At 38.6% G+C, this 18,928-nt stretch overlaps 2 protein-coding genes across 4 annotated transcripts in view; both read left to right on the top strand.

Moving 5' to 3' along the window:
• The window catches only part of LOC148653551 (T-cell receptor beta-2 chain C region), a 219,471-nt gene that overhangs the window by 41,594 nt on the left and 158,949 nt on the right, over positions 1–18,928 (top strand). For 2 of the 3 annotated variants that reach the window (XM_088648719.1, XM_088648718.1), the window contains exon 2: positions 2,305–2,589. In XM_088648719.1, the coding sequence (XP_088504845.1) occupies positions 2,305–2,589 (285 nt within the window). Of the gene's footprint in view, positions 1–2,108; positions 2,173–2,304; positions 2,590–18,928 lie in introns of those variants that run through there. The other variant, XM_088648717.1, reaches the window with a different exon arrangement.
• Positions 5,783–8,991, top strand: LOC148653553 (uncharacterized). Its single transcript, XM_088648720.1, has 4 exons — positions 5,783–5,883; positions 6,337–6,545; positions 7,119–7,229; positions 7,356–8,991. The coding sequence occupies exons 1-4, from the start codon at positions 5,838–5,840 to the stop codon at positions 7,404–7,406; spliced, it is 417 nt and encodes a 138-aa protein (XP_088504846.1). The 5' UTR covers positions 5,783–5,837; the 3' UTR covers positions 7,407–8,991.

Below are 18,928 nucleotides of genomic sequence, written 5' to 3'. Positions count from 1 at the left end.
GCACAGAGGAGTCAAGATGCTCGGAGTTTTCATTGGGGTCACAGTGTTACTGCACTGGCTCACAGGTAAGAATCTTCAATAGACACTAATCACAGCATGTTCTGAATTGATGGATTTTCTTCCTTTGATTCTTCATATATTTGGTGTGTTGTTTTTAAAAATGAATTTTTCTCTGTCTTTTGCAGATCCCACATTCTGTAGTAAAGTCCAGCAGACTCCTCCTGCACTGCTTCTGAGCCCTGAGGAAACTGCTGAACTCAGCTGCATCCACAGTATCTCAAACTATTATACCATACTGTGGTACAAGCAATCGGGTTCTCTTCAACTCATTGGCTACATAAGATACACAGATCCATCATATGAAGACAACAAGGATAACAGATTCTTATTAAAGGGAGATGGGAGCAAAAACGCCACACTAGCAATTTCCTCAATAAAAGCAGAAGACAGTGCTGTGTATTTCTGTGCAGCCAGTTAACACAGTGACACAGAAGAACTCTGCTCTCTACAAAAACCCCACTGAGCCACAATGTCACAACTCTGTACAGAAGAACACCTGCCTAAGCCCTCTTGAACAGTTTAAACAGATGTTAAACACTTCGCCAAATGTCTTGTTTAGATGAGCATTGATGCTTGTAGTATAGTATAAAAGTAGATACAGTCCAAAGGGTTGTAATAATATAAATGAAAAAAACAGGCATTGTGATTTCTCCTTTTGATATTCAATCCTCTATTTTTTGCGATTCATTTTTTTAAAAAAAGTTGTTTGTCTCATTCTTCCTCGTTCTGCACATTGTGTTGTGTCCAGCACATTTATCACAAAGCAAATATTGATTCCAATTCCTTTTGTGCTCTGATGGAGTCTTTCAATGCTATCAGACCTAATGGAATGAGATTCAGACTTTTGTACTAAGCCTGTGAGGGGGTTAGGCAGTATTTTACGTCATACATCACTCAGCACTCAAGGTTTATTAGTGTGAACGCATGCTCACAAAACACATACAGCAAAGCAGGAAGGAAAAGTGTCTCAGAGGCAGGAGTTTGGAGATGTATAATATTGCTTGCCCCAGGTGGTTACCACTGTGTGAATTAACTACAACAACACATCTAGTTCTCATCAGACCGATGTAAGGCTTGAAATCAGATGTTACTGTATTTCCAACCTGGAATGCTTCTACTCTCTAGCAGTATGAGATGCCATACACCAAATTCTTTTGACCCTCAAAATGGAAACTGTTGTGCCATTTTAAAATACAAATGAGTAGTCCACTTACATAGTATTGTGTTGAAAAGACTGTAATATTGTAAAAGATTGTAGAATTTAGACATATTAAGAGGAGATTGTGCTATGTTGAATGGGGAAAAAAACATATATGACTTAGAATTTGTAACTGTAAGACAGCAGTCCAGATCTCCATGAAGTAAAAACAATATCATCTGGTTAAAGCCAATTAATATATTGTGATATTTGAGGTGGGATTGTGAAAATTGCTGTTTGTTGTGTATTTCTGAGCCACCATGTTTTACAAGCTACACCCATGCCCATGCTTTTTCACTGTTGATTGTCTGATGTTGGTGTCAGAGGGATATTCATTACCTCTTCTGCTTCGTTCAGTTGCCCCTCAACATGCTAGCCATTCTGTGGCTCCTTGCTGTCATGTGAGATTGAAACAGAGTACACAAATTATTGTGTTACTACAGTTCTTTGCATTCAACTTGATGTTGTCTTGTAGTAACAACAGAAAGAGTTTGTTTTTTGTTCATTATTTGTGAAAATCCTATCTGCTGGCACATACTGTAGCTATCCTGAATACTGGCACATAGCTGCTGTAAATGCAGTGTTGAAACAGCTCAGCAGGGGATGAAAGAAATAGACAATTTTGCTGTAGCACACAGATATTTAGTTTAGTTTTGTAAACAAATTTCATGTGCTGAATTGGTTTTCTTTCCTAAACTACAGTATATATGAGAAACAAGTGTTCCATTAAGGTGCATTTACTCAGCAATATTTCCTGATTCTCCAGTACTGTGATGTCACTTCCTGCCATACCTCCCACTCAGAGCCCTCAGTCCAGGTCAGGGCTGCTGTGCTGCTCTTCTCTCTCCAGCATAGAGGAGTCAAGATGCTCAGAGTTTTCATTGGAGTCACTGTCTTACTGCACTGGCTCACAGGTAAGAACCCCCAATAGGCACTAATATGGGTCACAGCATGTTCTGAATTGATGGATTTTCTTCATTTGTTTCTTTATACTGTATGTTTGGTATGTTGTTTTTTAAAAATGAATTATTTTCTGTCTTCTGCAGATCCCACACTCTGTAATAAAGTCCAGCAGACTCCTGCACTGCTTCTGAACCCTGAAGAAACAGCTGAACTCAACTGCATCCACAGTATCTCAAACTATGATACTATACTTTGGTACAAGCAATCGGGATCTCTTCAACTCATTGGCTACATTAGCTACTCAAACCCAACTTATGAAGACAATAAGGATAACAAATACTTACTCAAGGGAGATGGGAGTAAAAATGCCACACTAGCAATTTCCTCAATAAAAGCAGCAGACAGGGCTGTGTATTACTGTGCAGCCAGTTAACACAGTGACACAGATCAACTCTTCCCTCTACAAAAACCCTTCTGAGCCACAATGTCACAACTGTGCACAGTAGAACACCTGTCTGAGACCCTTTCAACAGTTTAAACAGATGTTAAATACTTCGCGAAATGTTTACTTAAATTGAATCTAAAATAAACATTGATGCTTGTTGTATAGTATAAAATTAGGAGCAGACCAAGGTGCTGTGATAATAAATAAAATATGACAGGCATTGTGATTTCACCTTCTGATATTAAATCCTTTATTTGTTTGCAATTCAGTTCCACATCAGTTGTTTGTTTCATTGTTCCTTATTCTGCACATTGTGTTGTTTCTAACACATTTATCACAAAGCAAATATTGATTCCAGTTCCTTCTGTGCTCTGATGAAGTCTTTCAATACTATCAGATCTAATGGAATGAGATTCAGGCTTTTGTACTAAATCTGTGAGGGGTTTAGGCAGTATTTTACCTCATACAGTATATCATTCATTCAAGATTTATTAGAGTGAAGAAATCCCCACAAAACACATACAGTAAAGCAGGAAGGAAAAGTATCTCAGAGGCAGGAGTTTGGACCAATGTAAGGCTTGAGATCAGATGTTATTTCCAACCTGGAATGCTTCTACTCTCTAGCAGTATGAGATGCCATACACCAAATTCTTTTGACCCTCAAAATGGAAACTGTTGTGGCATTTTAAAATATAAATGAGTAGTCCACTTACATAGTATTGTGTTGAAAAGACTGTAATATTGTATGACATTGTAGAATTTAGATATACTGTATTAAGAGGAGATTGTTCTATGTTGAATGGGGAAAAACATATGACTTAAAATTTGAACTGCAAGACAGCAGTCCAGATCTCCATGAAGTAAAAACACTATCATCTGGTTAAAACCAATTAATATATTGTGATAGTTGAGGTGGAATTGTGAAGATTGTTGTTTGTTGTGTAAAAATCCACCACATTTTACAAGCTACACCCATGCCCATGCTTTTTCACTGTTGATTGTCTGATGTTGGTGTCAGAGGGATATTTCATTTCCTCTTCTGCTGCGTTCAGTTGCCCCTCAAGATATCACCCATTCTGTGGCTCCTTGCTTTCATGTGAGATTTACAATGTAAGGAATCTCATTTATTACTCTACAAAACACATTATCCTTGTTTAAAGAAGGGTACACACGGAGTCTGGTTACTGTGCATAAATTATTGTGTTATTTCAGTTCTCTGGGATTTGACTTGATGCTGTTTAGTAGTAAACCTGATTTTGGAAGGGGTATATTTTTTGCCCATTTTCTTGTTTTCTTATGTTATGTGAAGTTATCAAACCAAAATAATGCTAGCAAAAAAATAAGAATCTTATTTTGACAGATGGCTATGGTGGTACTCTGAGTTCTCAGTGGCTCAGGGTAGTGGTCAGTTCAGCAAACAAAGCTGTGAAGATGCACTGTTTTCAGAATGACTCTGACTATAGCTGGATGTACTGGTACAGGCAATAGGAAGATGAAGGGCTAGAGATGATTGCAAGTTATGCAGCTGGTTCTGCAAACTATGAAGCGGGTTTCAAATCAGGATACAAAGTGAGCAGCTCTGAGGCTAAGAAGTGGTCTTTGACAGAGGAGAGTGTGAAGCCTGCAGACAGCTGAGACCTGAAGAGGGTTCCTGGAGAGTCTTGCTGTTTTAAGATTGGCAGGAACATTAACAAGTGATGTTTTGACTCTGGAGACGGTATCGGAGAAATTGTTTGAAAAACACCTTTTGCAAATTTTCTATTACATTCTGGAGAAGATGTTACAAAGCTGCACATTATTTATTTGCTGTAGGCAGGAAGCTAAACGGAGAACATGGCCAGCAGAGGGAGAAATTTGCAAAGTATTTGAAATGCTGCACAAAATAAGCGCTTCCTGAAAATGAATGTGTGGTGATGTCATTTCCTGTCTCCCCTCCCAATCAGAGCCCTCAGTCCAGGTCAGGGCTTCTGTGCTGCTCTTCTTTCTCATGCACTGAGGAGTCAAAAGCTCAGAGTTTTCATTGGGGTCACAGTGTTACTGCACTGGTTCACAGGTAATCACATTTAAGGAAAGATGCTCATTACTGAGATCTATTTAATTCACTGAATTATTTTAAAAAATAAGAATTTCTTTTAAGTGTTTTTTTTGTCCCCTGTTTTTAATGTCATTTTTTTTTCTGTGCCGAGGTCCTTCTGCCAGTGTTACTGTTCAACAGACAATCACTGAAATGCTCAGATGCCCTGGACATAAAGCTGACCTCCACTGCATTAATCCTTAAAGTAGCTATTACTACATGTACTGGTACCAGAAAACAGGAGATGGAGCTTTAAAACTTATTGGATATTTAAGTGATGCACAAGAAAATCTTGAAGAAGTGTATAAAGGGAATTTCAGTCTTTCTGGAGATGCAAAAAACAATTGCTCTTTAAACATTTCCTCAATAACAGGTGCACACAGAGCTGTGTATTTCTGTGCTGTCAGTCAACACAGTATTGCAGATCACCTATTTCCTCTACAAAAAACATGTATTCTGCTGCTATTGACTTGCACAACTGAATTCACACATTTTTTGACCCTCTGAAAGACACATTGTGAGATCTCAGTAGGCAGATGTTAAACACATGTTAAAGCACAGATCACCTGCCTAGAGAAGTGCACCGAGTACATACTGTACGGTATATGCATATGACTAGCAAAGAAATTGAGAAAGATTTTTTGTTATTTTGGAACCCTAGTCTGTCATATAGAATGGAATGTCTTTTTGGAAAATTTAAATTGGTTGCACTGCATTTGTAAGGACATCCAGCATAAAGTCAGTTAGCAATCTTGAATGTTCCAGCATTAAGAAACAAATTCACCTAAGTGCTATGTTTCATACTTTACACCCAGTTAAATACTCTTAGATAAGTAAGAAAGCAGCTTGATCACAGTCATATTTGCAAATATATGATGCCAGTAATCATTTACAAACTTAAAATACAAATAATCGGCTTTAACACAGACAGCAAATTTGAAAATTGTAAAATCATGTACTGTAAATGCACACAAATACCCACACAACTGTTATGATCTCCATGTTGTGTGCTCATAACCCTAGAGTTTCTGAACAGTATGAATTTCACTGGCCACTCCCCTGTGTCCACCCAGTCTTTCACTCATCATTGGTTCTGTCTTGCTGTTGTCAGAGACAGAGATCATTTCCCTTCTTGCTGCATTCATTTGCTCCTGAAGATGCCAGGCATTCAGCTCTTCTTGACTGTGATGTGGATTTTATACTGTAGGAAATAATATCAAATAATTATTTACTTAATTACTGTACAGAATTAAAATATATTTTTAAGATCATTTAGGATAATGTAGAATGAGTGCTCTCCCGGTTGGTGAATTGGTGTTCTCTTGCACTGTCACTTTGTTCAAGCTGTTGCTTTCTACGCACAGGCATTACGTGATTCTTCACCATTCACCTTATTGTCTAGCAGATCTCATTCAAGTCAATTAACTCTATTCCAAGAGCAATAGATATGCACATGTGCATTTTTTATGTAAGGTACTAAAATATTTTAATGCATTAAGAACAAACCTGCTTATATTATTATATTATATTATATTATATGAAATCAGAACATTTCTTTAATCTACTGTACTAGTGAGAATGTTAACATAATGTTTTTGCTGTTTTTTGTACTGGTATGTTTTTGATTTATGTTTTTTAAACATTGTATTGTGACAGATAGCTGTGATGGTGTTCTGATTTCTCAGTGGCCCAGGGTCGTGGTCAGTTCTGTCAACAAAGCTGTGGAGATGCACTGTTACCAAAATGACACTGACTATACCTGGATGTACTGGTACAGGCAACTGGAAAGTGAAGGGCTAAAGATGATTGCAAGTTATGCAGCTGGTGCTGCAACCTATGAAGAGGATTTCAAATCAGGATACAAAGTAAGCAGCTCTGAGGCTAAAAAGTGGTCTTTGACAGTGGAGAGTGTGAATCCTGAAGACAGCGCAGTGTATCTGTGTGCAGCCAGTGAGCACAGTGACACAGGAGGGCTCAGCTCTGAGTCAAATACCAGCAGAGGAGGCTCCTTCCAACAGCAAAAACCCTCTGTGTTAGGAAACAGCTGAGTCCTGAAGAGTAATGCAACGCTTGGGTTCTGAGTCTTTCTTTATATTGAGAGGTCCACCTACAATTTATATGATTTATCTAACAATTTTCTCAGGTGTTGTAGGAAAGCTGGTGCACAACTGCTGTAACATGCACCACTTCCCATAAATGCATAAAAGAATAAGAAATAAAATAAAGAAGATAAAATAAATAAAAGACGATTTTACTGTAACACACAAATATTTAGTTTAGTTTTATAAACTAATTTCATATGGTGAATTTGTTTTCTTTGCTTATCCATACAGTACCTGTATATGAAAAACAAGTGGTCCATTAAGGTGCATTTTCTCAGCAATATTTCCTGATTCTGCATTATTCTGATGTCACGTCCTGTCCCCACTCCCACTCAGAGCCCTCAGTCCAGGTCAGGGCTGCTGTGCTGCTCTTCTCTCTCCAGCACTGAGGAGTCAAGATGCTCAGAGTTTTCATTGGGGTCACTGTCTTACTTCACTGGCTCACAGGTAAGAAACCACAATAGGTACTAATATGGGTTATAGCATGTTCTGAATTGATGGATTTTCTTCATTTGTTTCTTTATATATTTGGTTTGTTGTTTTTTTAAATGAATTCTTCTCTGTCTTCTGCAGATCTCACAGTCTGTAATAAAGTCCAGCAGACTCCTCCTGCACTGCTTCTGAACCCTGAGGAAACAGCTGAACTCAACTGCATCCACAGTATCTCAAGCTATGATACTGTACTGTGGTACCAGCAATCAGGATCGTTTAAACTCATTGGCTACATTACCTACACAAACCCATTTTATGAAGACAATAAGGATAACAGATACTTACTGAAGGGAGATGGGAGCAAACATGCCACACTAACAATTTCCTCAATAAAAGCAGCAGGCAGTGCTGTGTTTTACTGTGCAGCTAGTCAACACACTGACACAGATCAACTCTTCCCTCTACAAAAACCCTTCTGTGCCACAATGTCTCAACTGTGTACGACAGAACACCTGCCTGATACCACTTCAACAGTTTATACAGATGTTAATAAATACATATTTCATGAAATTTCCACCTTTATTTGAATGACAAATTAGCACAATTTTTTAAAGTAGAATATAAACTTAGGTGCAGACCAAAGGGTGGTGATAATAAGTGATAAATGACAAGATTTGCGATTACTTCTTCTGATCCTCAAACCTGTTTTTCCAGACAGAACAATTCAGTTCCATATCCATTGTTTGCCTCTTCATTCCTCACTCTGCACATCATTTTGTGTCAAGCACTTTAACACAAATATTGATTCCAATTCCTTTTGTGCTCTGATAGAGTCTGTCAATGTTATCAGACAGAATGGAGTGAGATTCAAACTTTCATACTGAAACTGTGAGAGAGACAGGTAGTATTTTGCCTCTTCACTCAGCATTCTAGTTTTATTACAGTCAGCACAAGCCTGCAAAAAACAATAAGTAGAAGGGTAAAGGTATTGTAGAGGGAGGATTTTCGACATTTTGACATTTCAAAATATTGGTTGGTCTAACTCTGCACGACTGTGAATTCACTGCAGTAGCAACTCTAGCTCTCTTTTGGTAGATCAAACCTTTTTTTCTCTTGAAATTCACTCTCACTGAAATAGAAAGAAAACACACAAACTTCCACAACATGACATTTTTCTCCTTTCTTGCAAATTAATCAGTTCTGTATACATACAGTACTGTAAACCTTCTTTGTTTTCCTCAGTGCACAGTGAATAAAAGTTTATCAAACTGTATGTAGTAGATCACACCTGTTCAGTCACAATGATGCTTTTGATCTCATTGTGTATCTGACACCTTATCACTTGACAAAGAGGCTGACACCCTGTCTCATCCTGGTGTCTTTTAATTGAATGTGAGTGCAGGACGCTCTAACTGCCTTTCTGTAGCAGGACCGGAGACCATTAACACAGGACTTCAGACTCTCTAAACACATGAATTTTGGGAATGTGCAATTCACTATGAGAAAGCACATAACTTGCTGGGTACACTAAGCCACTTTAAAAGCAATTACACATTCTGTACTTGGATGAATATAGTGCAAAATGACAATCATATACCGTACATTAATAAATAAAATTCCCATGTTTGAGTCTTCTCTTTTATAGAACAATGTTCCGTAATCTAAGTCTGCAAGACAGTCTAGTCAAATCTTAAAGAAAATGACCAGTCCTATAATACTAATTTTGAAATGATTTTTCACTATTTTTAAAAATAAAAACCTACCTGCTCTATAGAAAGTCAAATGTGTTTTTCGTAGTTTTTTATATTTGGACAAGATCGGCATGAAGGCAATGAAAAAAACTCAAGAAAACACAAGAAGAAATGAAGGAAGAAGTTGACAGAGAATAGGCTTGTCCCCTCTTGCTCGGTTGATTCACAATGAGCAAAGGCAGACATCTCTGAAAGGATGGGCTCTCCAGGGGAGACTTGAGCTGCAGAGCTCAAGCATTACCTGCATGAGTGCAGCCTAGGAAGAGCTGAGCAGCTTGGTGAAAGAAGTCCAGAAAGTCCAGGAAGAGGTGTGCCATGGTAAATGAAAGTTTCTAGAATGGTGAATTTGTCTTGTCTGCTAATATTCTTGTCAATGGCACAATGACCATCTATTAGCGGGACTTTTGCTAAATATTTCAAGTTAGATATACTGTATTATAATCTGAATATAAAACTGGAGCTGGGTGTTTACAGTTTATGGCTCTGTGTATCAAGTTTCCTGTATACTGTATAGTGCTTGCTTCAGAACTCTTGAAGAATATCATTTTAGATAAGAATATAACTTTCTATGAGACCATAATGGTACCCAGCAGATGGAGGAGTCCAGCAAAATTTATGGAAATAAAACCAGTATGTGCACCAGTGCAGTTTATCTAACTGTTTATTGGCAGTTTTGCCTGCTGTGATGTCACTTCCTGTCCCCCCTCCTACTCAGAGCCCTCAGTCCAGGTCAGGGCTGCTGTGCTGCTCTTCTCTCTCCAGCACTGAGGAGTCAATATGCTCAGAGTTTTCATTGGAGTCACTGTCTTACTGCACTGGCTCACAGGTAAGAACCCCCAATAGGCACTAATATGGGTCACAGCATATTCTGAATTGATGGATTGTCTTCATTTGTTTCTTTATATGTTTGGTATGTTGTTTTTAAAAAATGAATTATTTTCTGTCTTCTGCAGATCCCACAGTCTGTAGTAAAGTCCAGCAGACTCCTCCTGCACTGCTTCTGAGCCCTGGGGAAACTGCTGAACTCAACTGCATCCACAGTATCTCAAACTATAATACCATACTGTGGTACCAACAATTAGGATCTTTTAATCTCATTGGCTACATTACCTATACAAACCCATCTTATGAAGAAAATAAGGATAACAGATACTTACTGAAGGGAGATGGGAGTAAAAGCGCCACACTAGCAATTTCCTCATTAAAAGCAGAAGACAGTGCTGTGTATTTCTGTGCAGCCAGTTAACACAGTGACACAGATGAACTCTTCCCTCTACCAAAACCCTTCTGAGCCACAATGTCACAACTGTGTACTGCAGAACACCTGTCTAAGACCACTTCAACAGTTTAAACTGATGTTAAACACTTCACCAAAGTTTTACTTTAATTGAAATCGAAGCATTTATGCTTGTTGTATAGTATAAAATTAGATGCAGACCAAAGTGTTGTTATAATAAATGAGAAAGACAGACATTAGGATTTTTCCATCTGATCTGCAATCCTCTATTTTTTTGCAATTCAGCTCTGATGGAGTCTTTTAATGCTTAAGGCAGAAAGGAATGAGATTCAAACATCTTGTTTTGAAGGTGGCTGTGATGGTGCTCTTATTTTCCAGTGGCCCAGGGCTCTGACCACTTCTGATAAACTGTGTAGATGCACTGTTTCTAGAATGACTAACTCTATCTGGATGTACCGGTACAGGCAACTGGAAGGTGAAGGGCTATTTTTGCAAGTTTAGCATCTAGTGACCTATGAACAGGGTTTCAAATCAGAATACAATGTGAGCAGCTCTGAGGCTAAAAAGTGGTCTTTGACAGAGGAGAGTGTGAAGACTGCAAACAGCTGAGACTTGAAGAGGGTTCCTGGAGAGTCTTGCTGTCTTAAGATTGGCAGGAACATTGATCTGTGGGGTTTGGAAGCAGTATGAGAGAATTTGTTTACAAAACAGCTTTTGCAAATTTTCTATTGCAATCTGGAGAAGATTTAACAAAGTTGCACATTATTTATTTGCTGTAGGCAGGATGCTAAACAGCAGACATGGCCAGCAGAGGGAGAAATTTCCAAAGCATGTGAAATGCAGCACAATGCAGTGTGATGATGTCAGTTTCTGTCTCCCCTCCCACTCAGAGCCCTCCATCCAGGTCAGGGCTGCTGTGCTGCTCTTCTCTCTCTAGTACTGAGGTGTCAAGATGATCAGAGTTTTCATTGGGATCACACTGTTACTGCACTGGCTCATAGGTAAGAATAAATGGAACATACCATGACGGTGAGTTTAGACTCAAAATGGAGTGATAATAATCCAAGACCAGTTAATAATACTGTATATTATCTGTTTTAAATTATATTTTAAACCCTTTTTCAAATTGCTTTTGTTTTCTTGTAAATTAGAATTAATTGTTTCCTATTTGTCAACAGGTTCCTCCATGTGTACTGGAGTTCAGCAGACTCATTTTCATTTCTTTGTTCTTTCTATATTTGCTTTGTTCTTTTTAAAAATGAATTCTTCTCTGTCTTCTGCAGATCGCACAGTCTGTAATAAAGTGCAGCAGACTCCTTCTGCACTGTTTCTGAATTCTGGTGAAACTGCAGAATTTAACTGCAGCCACAGTATCTCAAGCTACTACACCACACTGTGGTACCAACAATCAGGAGAAGAAAAATCTCTGAAGCTCATTGGCTTCATTAACTATGCAAACCCGACTCTGGAAGAAAACAATGACAAAAGATTCTCTTTGAGTGGGGATGGGAGTAAAAACACCACCTTAAAAGTTGCCTCAATAAAAGCAGCAGACATTGCTGTATATTTCTGTGCAGCCAGTCAACACAATGACACAGATCAACTCTTCCCTCTACAAAAACCCTTCTAAGCACAGATGTCAGCATCATGTATGATAGAACACCTGCCTGAGCAAACTTCAAGTTTAGGAGGGTTACATACTGTAGCAAAAGAGTTCAATTTGAATTGTACAGGTAAAAGCAGCAATAAACAATGTTTTTTTATTTTAAAACAATTACACTTGAAGTTTGGACTGAAATTACTGTGGAAGACTGTAAAAAGATGGAATTAAATTTAAATTATTTGGAAAGCAAGTTATAAACTTTGTAATTAGTAACCTACAGTTTTTCAAAAACTGAACAATATAGTTTTATCTCCCTTGCTTGTCTTAACCTATTTTGTAGATTTACTCTTTTATTTAAATATAAAAATAAACATCAATAATAATATAAACAATATATAAAGATGCAATTAAGCTTTAGTCAAGACAATCCTATCATTTGTCATGTTTTTTCAAATATTGCCTTATTCTTTGGGAAAACAGAAATACATTATTCGTAACTGTATGTTACAGAATGAACTATTTGAGAAACTGTGTTTCTTTTTTTACAGATCTACAGAAATGTTAATTGGGAGTTACACTGTTTGTGTTGTCAGTTAGTGGTTGTAGTCAGTGGTTTGGATTTGACAGATAGTTACAGAACTGTGGGTGTTTTTATACAGAGATATTTTCAGACACCTACAGTACTATGGAGCCATTTATACAAACAATTAATGCACAGTATAAGGGCTCATGAGTAATTCAATAGATAAAGTCACTTTTTTAAGAGCAGAATGACAGAATGTTTGGGTATAAAACTAGAAGGTACCTGGCAATGCTTTTAAATAATGTGCCCTGGTGCTCCACTGACAGTGTTGATTTCTTTGTTTCTCTCCAGTACTGTGATGTCACTTCCTGTCCCCCCTCCCACTCAGAGTCCTCAGTCCAGGTCAGGGCAGCTGTGCTGCTCTTCTCTCTCCAGCACTGTGGAGTCAAGATGATCAGAGTTTTCATTGGCCTCACAGTGCTTCACTGGCTCACAGGTGACAATCTCTAAAATGGAAAGACTATTCTGAGATATATTTATCTCAGTTTATAATTCTGATCAGAACGTACTAGCACCAAAGTCTTGTTTTTAGGTTGTATTTTTAAACAAATAACAACTTCAAAGCTCTTCTCTTTCTTTTTCCAGATCCATCAAACTGTCTCAATGTCCAGCAGTCTCCTCCTGCACTGTATAGGAACTCTGGAGATACTGACCCTGCTGAACTCCACTGCATGAATAAGATGAATGATATCAACTACGATCGCATGCTGTGGTACCAGCAAAGAGAAGGCAAAGGAGCTTTGGAGCTGATAGGATATATGATATCACGTCAAGGTTATCCTGAAGACAAATTTAAAGCAAAGTTTAAATTAAGTGGAGATGCAGAAAAAAATGGCTCTTTAGAAATGTCTTCAGTAACAGCTGCAGACAATGCTGTGTATTTCTGCGGAGTCAGTAAACACAGTGCTACAGATCACCTCTTTCCTCTACAGAAACCCTGCAGAGCAACATCAGCAGATGTGACTAGTGTTTCAGTAGATCTGACAAGCCTGTAGAAGACTAGTGGTTATTAAATTTATGTTAAAACTGACTGAAAATACCTTGAAAAGTTTTTGAGAACATCTTTATTTCTGAGTCTTCTAACTGAAGGAAGGAGAAATTCATGAAGTGATTTAATAAATTTGAGTGAGGAGCTGCATCATCATGTGTTGGCTGCAAAGGAATAAGTAATGGTCAATTCAAAACCTAAAGAACTGTGCTGCGGTGATTTAGACTTATCTTTGTTCTCTGTGGTTGTTTACTGTGCTTGAAAATTTCAAAGGCTCACATTATAAAATACTGTAACGCAACGGGGTTCAGGTGGGCGTCCTTGCCGCATTAGGTCGGCCCCGCACCGTCGGGGGCTCGAACCCGGAACTCCCGTGTCACTCAACAGGGACCCAGCCCGGTGAGCTAAAGAGAGATCTGTCTACAGCCCAGGGGCTGTGGTCCTGCTATTACAGGGAAGGACGGTTACATCACCGCTCTGGTAAGCCGGCTCTTACACAGTACCTGTCGGCTGTATGCATTACAATACTATCAAACGTACAGTATATGTTTGGCAAGGCCAAGATGTACATATTGAACAATATACCCAAATGACTGTGTAATACTGTTTCTGATTGAATGTTTCTTAGTCGTCTAAACTTCCAATGAACACATTAATATACTGTATAGCCTGCTTGTTTCTGAAATCTGGAAAAATGTCCCGAAAAAACAGCAACTGTGGACAAACAATGTGGGAATGTCCATACAATGGAAGAAATTTCATGATGTTTAATTAATAAAGATTTTTAAGAAAGCAAATTGCATTTCTTTTAAATCCAAAGAGCAGAAATACAGTGTCAGTCTCAAGAACACATGCATAGACCTACAAACTTACTAGACACACAAGAACAAAACGCAAAATAAGACAATATGGTAAGAATAAAAAGTTACAGTGTTCTGTAGACATTGACTTTTGTTTTGTTTGCCTCCTATGATGTCACTTCCTATCCCCCTCCCTCTCAGAGCCCTCAGTCTAGGTCAGGGCTATTGTGCTGCTCTTCTCTCTCCAGCCCTGAGGAGTCAAGATGCTCAGAGTTTTCATTGGAGTCACAGTGTTACTGCACTGGCTCATAGGTAATGAACTCCTTTAGTAGAAACAGGACCCCCTTCAAATTCCTTAACAATTTTATTTTATTTCTTGATTTTAGTCTTTCATGCTGCAATGCTTTAACCTTCACACAGGTCTTTCGGTCAGTGGCTCTGTTCAGCAGATCCCCCCTGGGCTGTTTAAAAATCCTGGAGTAAAAGCAGAACTCCACTGCTTTAATAAGGACAGCAGCTTTCATTAAATGTACTGGTACCGGCAAGCAGGAAATGGACATTTGAAACTCATTGGGTATCTACAAGACTCACAGCCAAACCCCGAAGAAGATTTCAAGAATGGTTTTACTCTGTCAGGAGATGCCACAACAAACAGTTCAAATATTCTCTGCAACAGCGGCAGACAGTGCTGTATATTTCTGTGCTGTCAGTGAGCACAGTGGTACAGATTATCTCATCTCTCTACAGAAACCTATGTGAGTGACAGTCTCACTGGTGTTTACAGCATGTACTGTATGCATTGGTATCCACAATTATGGAATTATCTGACAGATTTGACCAATTCTAAACATATGAATCATCCTAATGATATATTGATTGATACGTACCTTTCCATAATTGTCAAAGCAATTATTTTCAACACAAATTGAAAATGATTAAAAACGTTAATGTGGTCAGTCTGTTCAGCTCTGGGAGAGAACCCCTGGTCTGGGATTCTGGATTCCCACAGCTTTCCTTTTTGGCATTTGTTTCACTGCAGAGCTCTAATCTCGGTGGTTTAACATGCTCCTTGCTGATCACTGAAGGTCGTACAGGAAGAGAACAGCAGGAAGTGAAATCTGCTAAAGAAATGAACTCAGCATAAAAATCCATTATACTCACATGAATGCATTTTTTTCAAACTCTTCATATATTGACATCACTTTTATTTGTATGTTTGAGGTATCTGATGTCACTTCCTGTCCCCCCTCCCACTCAGAGCCCTCAGTCCAGGTCGGGGCTGCTGTGCTGCTCTTCTCTCTCCAGCACTGAGGAGTCAAGATGCTTGGAGTTTTTATTGGGGTCACAGTGTTATTGCACTGGCTCACAGGTAAGAACCACTGAAAAACATAGAGAAAGTGACATGGCAGAAACCTTTTAACACTGTTAATAGAAAATATACAATTTTGAGACTTGTTTTTCTACATCCAATATTTTTTTCTGCTATAAAATCATTTATGTGCTCTGTTCCCAGATTCCGTAGTGACCAGCAGAGTTCAGCAGATCCCTCCAGTACTCTTTATGAATGCAGGTGAAACGGCTGAACTCAACTGCAGCCACAGTATCACTGACTACTACACCACACTGTGGTACCAGCAAACTGGAGGAGGAAGATCTCTGAAACTTATCGGCTATGTTTCCACCACAAGTCCAACTCTTGAAGGCAACACTGACAAAAGATTCTCTTTGAGTGGAGATGGGGGAAAAGATACTACCTTAAAAGTTTCCTCATTGAAAGCAGAAGACAGTGCTGTGTATTTCTGTGCAGCCAGTCAACACAGTGATACAGATCAACACTTCCCTCTACAAAAACTCCTGAGCCACAACTCTAGCACTGTCTCTAACACTGCAGAATACTGCACCCTAAAATGGAGAAACCAAACCTGAATTGTGGCGTAAGTATTCACCAAGATTATTACTGTTACATGAATTGTAGGAACCTAGCATCTTTAAAATGCCCCTTAAAAATGGCAAAGCTTGAATAATATTTTCCAGGGAAATATAGGCTTCACTATAGTTTTCTTGAAAATGCTGAACTAAAATTAAAATATTGGTTTATTAATGACTATCATGGTTTGCTGTGATACCAGTGGATGAGAGTGTAAGACCTCTGATGTTATCATTCCTCCATAAAACCAGTTCCTCAGATAATGTAACAATATAGTCAAAAGATTCACATTAAATGGGGACGAAAGCAAAAGAAGCAACATAAAAGCTTTCCCAGCAGAAACAACAGATTCTGCGTACGTCCTGTCGTGACAGTGGGCACTCCAGCAGATCACCTCTGCCCTACACCATACCTGTGCAAACAGCTCCAGGCTCAGCAGTGTGCATGGAAGAACCATTCTCCACCCGCCTCACAGCACTACCTATCTGATGCCTTATCACACCACATCACAGATCGAAACACCTGTGTTACTTCAACTGGTAGCAGTGTGCAGGTGTTAAATACTGCAAAAGAATTCTACTTGAGTTTTGTAATAACAATTCCATATAAACCTGATTCAGAAATTAGGTAACAAATTAGAAAAAATTAAACACTTCATTGTTTAAACTACCATATTTGAAAGGACACATGCTTAGCTAAAATCCTGATCAGTTCTGTGATCTTTCCCTTCTTTTTTGTATTTTATACAAAGAGACAATAAAGATTATGAGTATACTTCAGACTTTTTCAGTTTTGTCATTGCTAGCTATTTAAAGTAACATTTTTATTTTTAGCATACAGTATACTGTATATGGTAAATGTGTCTATATTGTATGTTAAAAGTTCCTTTTTTAACAAAAAATGCTGTAAATTTACTGTAACCCAGTAGAGTAAAGTAAGTAAATCATCATCATTATGGCATTTGAATGAATTTTATTGTACATGTGTGTTCTACTGTCACTTATACTGTACCTCATTTCCTCTCTGTGATGTCACTTCCTGTCCTCCCTCCCACTCAGAGTCCTGATTCCAGGTCAGGGCTGCTGTGCTGCTTTTCTTTCTCCAGCACTGAGGAGTCAAGATGTCCAGAATTTTCATTGGGGTCACTGTGTTACTGCACTGGCTCACAGGTAATCGCTTAATAATTGCAGTTCAACACTGAGATTATTTAATTCTGTGAATTATTAAACAATAGAAAATTTATTTTTAACTGTTCTTAATGTTGTTTTATTTTTCTGTGCCCAGGTCCTTCTTTCAGTATTACTGTTCAGCAGACACCCATGGAGATGCTCAGAAGCCCAGGAGATGAAGCTGACCTCCACTGCATTAATCCTCAAAGTAGCTATTACTACATGTACTGGTACCAGCAAACAGGAGATGGAGCTTTAAAACTCATTGGATATCTAAGTCACACACAAGAAAATCTTGAAGAAGAGTTTAAAGGAAATCTCGCTCTTTCTGGAGATGCAAAAAACAATGGCTCTTTACACAATTCCTCAATAACAGGTGCACACAGCGCTGTATATTTCTGTGCTGTCAGTCAACACAGTGTTTCAGATAACCTGTTTCCTCTACAAAAACCCTTCTGAGTTGTATTTATAGAAAATGTAAATTATTATTCCTTTATTTCCTCTGGTCCTCTGTAAAGGCCAGTTTAACTGACTCAGATGCCAGTGTAACAGATCACAGCTGGTCCAGCATGTGGTGGCTTCTAATTTCATGGTGGGTTTGGTGTTTTGTCACAAACCACAAAGATCCAAGTTGGACTTGTATTATGACGAATTTCAATATAAAGTGAGAGTAAGATATTTCTGCTATTGTCTTGCACAACAGGATACACAAATTCTTTGACCGTCTGAATGACATCATGAGATCTGGGTAGCCACATGTTAAATGCACGTTCAACCATGTTACCTGGATAGAGTATTATATTGAGTTCATATCCATCTATCTTCTTACCACTTGATGCAATTTAGGGCTGGGGGGTGCTGCAGTCTATCCCAGCAGACAAAAGTCACAAGGCAGGATATGCCCTGGATATGACATCAGTCTGTGTCTGGGAAGACAGACACAAACACAGACACACATTTACACTCACCAGGGCCAGATTTCCCAGAAGCTAATTAACCTACCAGTCCAGAATGTCTATGGACTGTGGGAAGAAACCTGAGTGCCCAGAGGAAGCCCACACAAACACGGTGACAACATACAAACTGCACACAGATAACACTCCAGGTTTGGAATTGAATCCAGGGCAGCACAGTTGCAAGGTAGCAGTACTGACCACTGCACCATTGTGCCAACCTTGAGCACATATATTCTCTAGACAATAACTAATTTAAGTAGCAAATAAATCTATAAAAGATTTTTGTCAGCTTTGAGACCCAAGCCTGTGATATAGTTTGGATTTTATTAAAATTAAAATCAGTTGGATGAGTAAGAGAGCACCGTGATCACAGTCAAATTTACAAATATATGATCCCAGTAATCATTTGCATACTTAAAATACAAATAATCTGTGTTAATACTAAAAGCAAATTAGGAACTGGGAAAATTATAAATGCACAGTAAAATGCACACCCAAACACAACTGTTATGATCTCCATGTCGTGTGCTCATAACCCTAGAGTTTCCGAACAGTATGAATTTCACTGGCCACTCCCCTGTGTCCACCCAGTCTTTCACTCATTATTGGGTTCTGTCCTGCTGCGTTCAGAGACAGAGATCATTTCCCTTCTTGCCACATTCATTTGCTCCTGAAGATGCCAGGCATTCAGCTCTTCTTG

The sequence above is a fragment of the Lepisosteus platostomus genome, chromosome 10, assembly GCF_059453375.1.
Source record: "Lepisosteus platostomus isolate fLepPlt1 chromosome 10, fLepPlt1.hap1, whole genome shotgun sequence".
NCBI classification, from domain to species: domain Eukaryota; kingdom Metazoa; phylum Chordata; class Actinopteri; order Semionotiformes; family Lepisosteidae; genus Lepisosteus; species Lepisosteus platostomus.
This window is presented reverse-complemented; position numbering and strand designations above follow the sequence as displayed.